Source organism: Propithecus coquereli, unplaced genomic scaffold (assembly GCF_000956105.1).
Source record: "Propithecus coquereli isolate 6110/MARCELLA unplaced genomic scaffold, Pcoq_1.0 Scaffold353, whole genome shotgun sequence".
Classification (NCBI taxonomy): domain Eukaryota; kingdom Metazoa; phylum Chordata; class Mammalia; order Primates; family Indriidae; genus Propithecus; species Propithecus coquereli.
Window position 1 is genome coordinate 1328259 of NW_012149208.1, and position 1972 is coordinate 1330230.

General features: G+C 36.3%; 1 protein-coding gene across 1 annotated transcript in view; it reads left to right on the forward strand.

Annotated features, from left to right (window-relative positions):
- The window catches only part of CDKL3 (cyclin-dependent kinase-like 3), a 68739-nt gene that overhangs the window by 10610 nt on the left and 56157 nt on the right, over positions 1-1972 (forward strand). Inside the window, exon 2 of the mRNA XM_012651309.1 lies at positions 401-429. Coding sequence (XP_012506763.1) covers positions 401-429 — 29 coding nt within the window. The remainder of the gene's footprint in view (positions 1-400; positions 430-1972) is intronic.

Genomic DNA, 1972 nt, shown 5'->3' on the forward strand with positions numbered 1-1972 from the left:
CCCTCATTAACTTGGTGTTAATGTAAAATGGTGCAGCCACTGTGGAAAACAGTTTATTTCCTCAAAAAGTTAAACATAAGCTGGACACAGTGGCTCACACCTGTAATCCCAGATACTTGGGAGGCTGAGGCAGGAGGATCACTTAAGCCCAGGAGTTTGAGGTTGCTCTAGCCAGGGCAACAAAACAAGACTGTGTCTCAAAAAAAAAAAGGGTGTATATGATAAGTGCCACGTTTTTTGGCAAAAACAATGTGGTAGTACAGCACAGGATGGGCAAGAAAGTCATTAGGATAATTTCTGACTAAATACCAGTGATAATGATATTCCCAAGGATGGCCTGCCATTGTCTTAATCCACATGGAGCTAGGTGCTTTCGATGTCATATAAAACTAACTGTTTGATTGTGAAATGAGAGAGGTTTTTTTTATAGTAACCCAATAAACAAGGAAACAAATTCACAGGTTAATAAATAAATTTCCCAATGCCATACAGTTAATGAGTGATGGCAGGGGGGACTAGAAGCCTTCCACCATCCCTGCTCTTTCCTTTCTACCATGCTGCCTCTCCACGGCAGATTAGTGTATCTCAAAGCCTGTGGTTAGGAAATACTACAGAATGAGAAAAATGTCAGTATATTTGGGAAGCAGCCAGGTAACAAATATCTGTGTGTGTATTCACAGGTATGTGTACAAATGTATATGCATGCACATATTTGTTCATTGAAATGAAATTGGGGGATCAGAAGAGGAAAATGACAGAGAAGAGAAAGATTTCCAAAACTTCAACTGGTGTTTGTAAAAGAGAAATGCAAATAAATGAGCTCATCTGAAATCATCTCAGAATTCCAAAGTGACTTTTCAATAAATATTAATACCTTACCATGCTCCCTTCTACCATAAGACATTTGCACATATTATTCCCTCTTCCTGGAATTCTGTTTCCTCTATTCTGCCCCTGGTTTCCCTCTGCTCAACCCTCAGATCTTAGTGCAGGTGGAAATTCCCTCAGGGATGTCTTCCCTAATCTGTCAGTGGGGCATATCTCCATTTACATTATCATAGTACCTTGTAATTTTCCTTTATAGCACCTTTAAGTTGTGTTTTTATATTTGTGTTATTATATGAGTAAAGTGTGTTTCTTCCACTTGACTCTGAGATTTGTGAAGGCAAAGAACCATGTCTATTTTTCATTAACAGCTTTATTTAGGTATAAGTTAAATACCATAAAATTAACCTGTTTTAACTGTACAGTTGATCGATTTTTAAAGTTAATTTACAGAGTTCTGCATCTATCATCACAATCCGGTTATAGAACGTTTTCATCACTCCAAAAAAATTCTTCTTGCTTATTTTCACTCAACCCCAATTTTTACCCACAGTTCCAGGCAACTAATAATCTGCTTTCTATTTTTAAAGACATACATTTTCTAGACATTTCATATAAATGGAATTGTACAACATGCAGCCTTTTGTATCTGATTTCTTTCACTTACTATGTTTTTCAGTTTCTCTAACATTGTAACATGTAGCAGTACTTCATTCCCTTTTGCTGCTGAATAATATTCCACTGTATGGCTATACTACATTTTGTTTATCCTTTCACCAGTTGGTGGACATTTGGATTGTTTCCAGTTTTTGACTGTTAGGAGTAATACTGCTGTGAACATTCATGTAGTCTTTGTGTTTGCAGTTGTCTTGAGTAGATGCCTAGGAGTGGAATTGCTGGATCACATGGTTAGTTCATCTTTTTTTAAAAAGAAACTGCCAAACTTTTCCAAATGGCTGTATAATTTTATATCCCTACCAGCAAAGGGTTCATTTTTTCCCGACATCCTCCTCAATATTTGTTATTGTCTTTTTATTGTAGTTATTCTAGTGGGTATAAAGTAATACTCTTTTTTTTGAGAAGTAATCTGCCTTTATTCACAGATGACCTGATCACCTATGTAGAAAATACTATGGAATATACAACA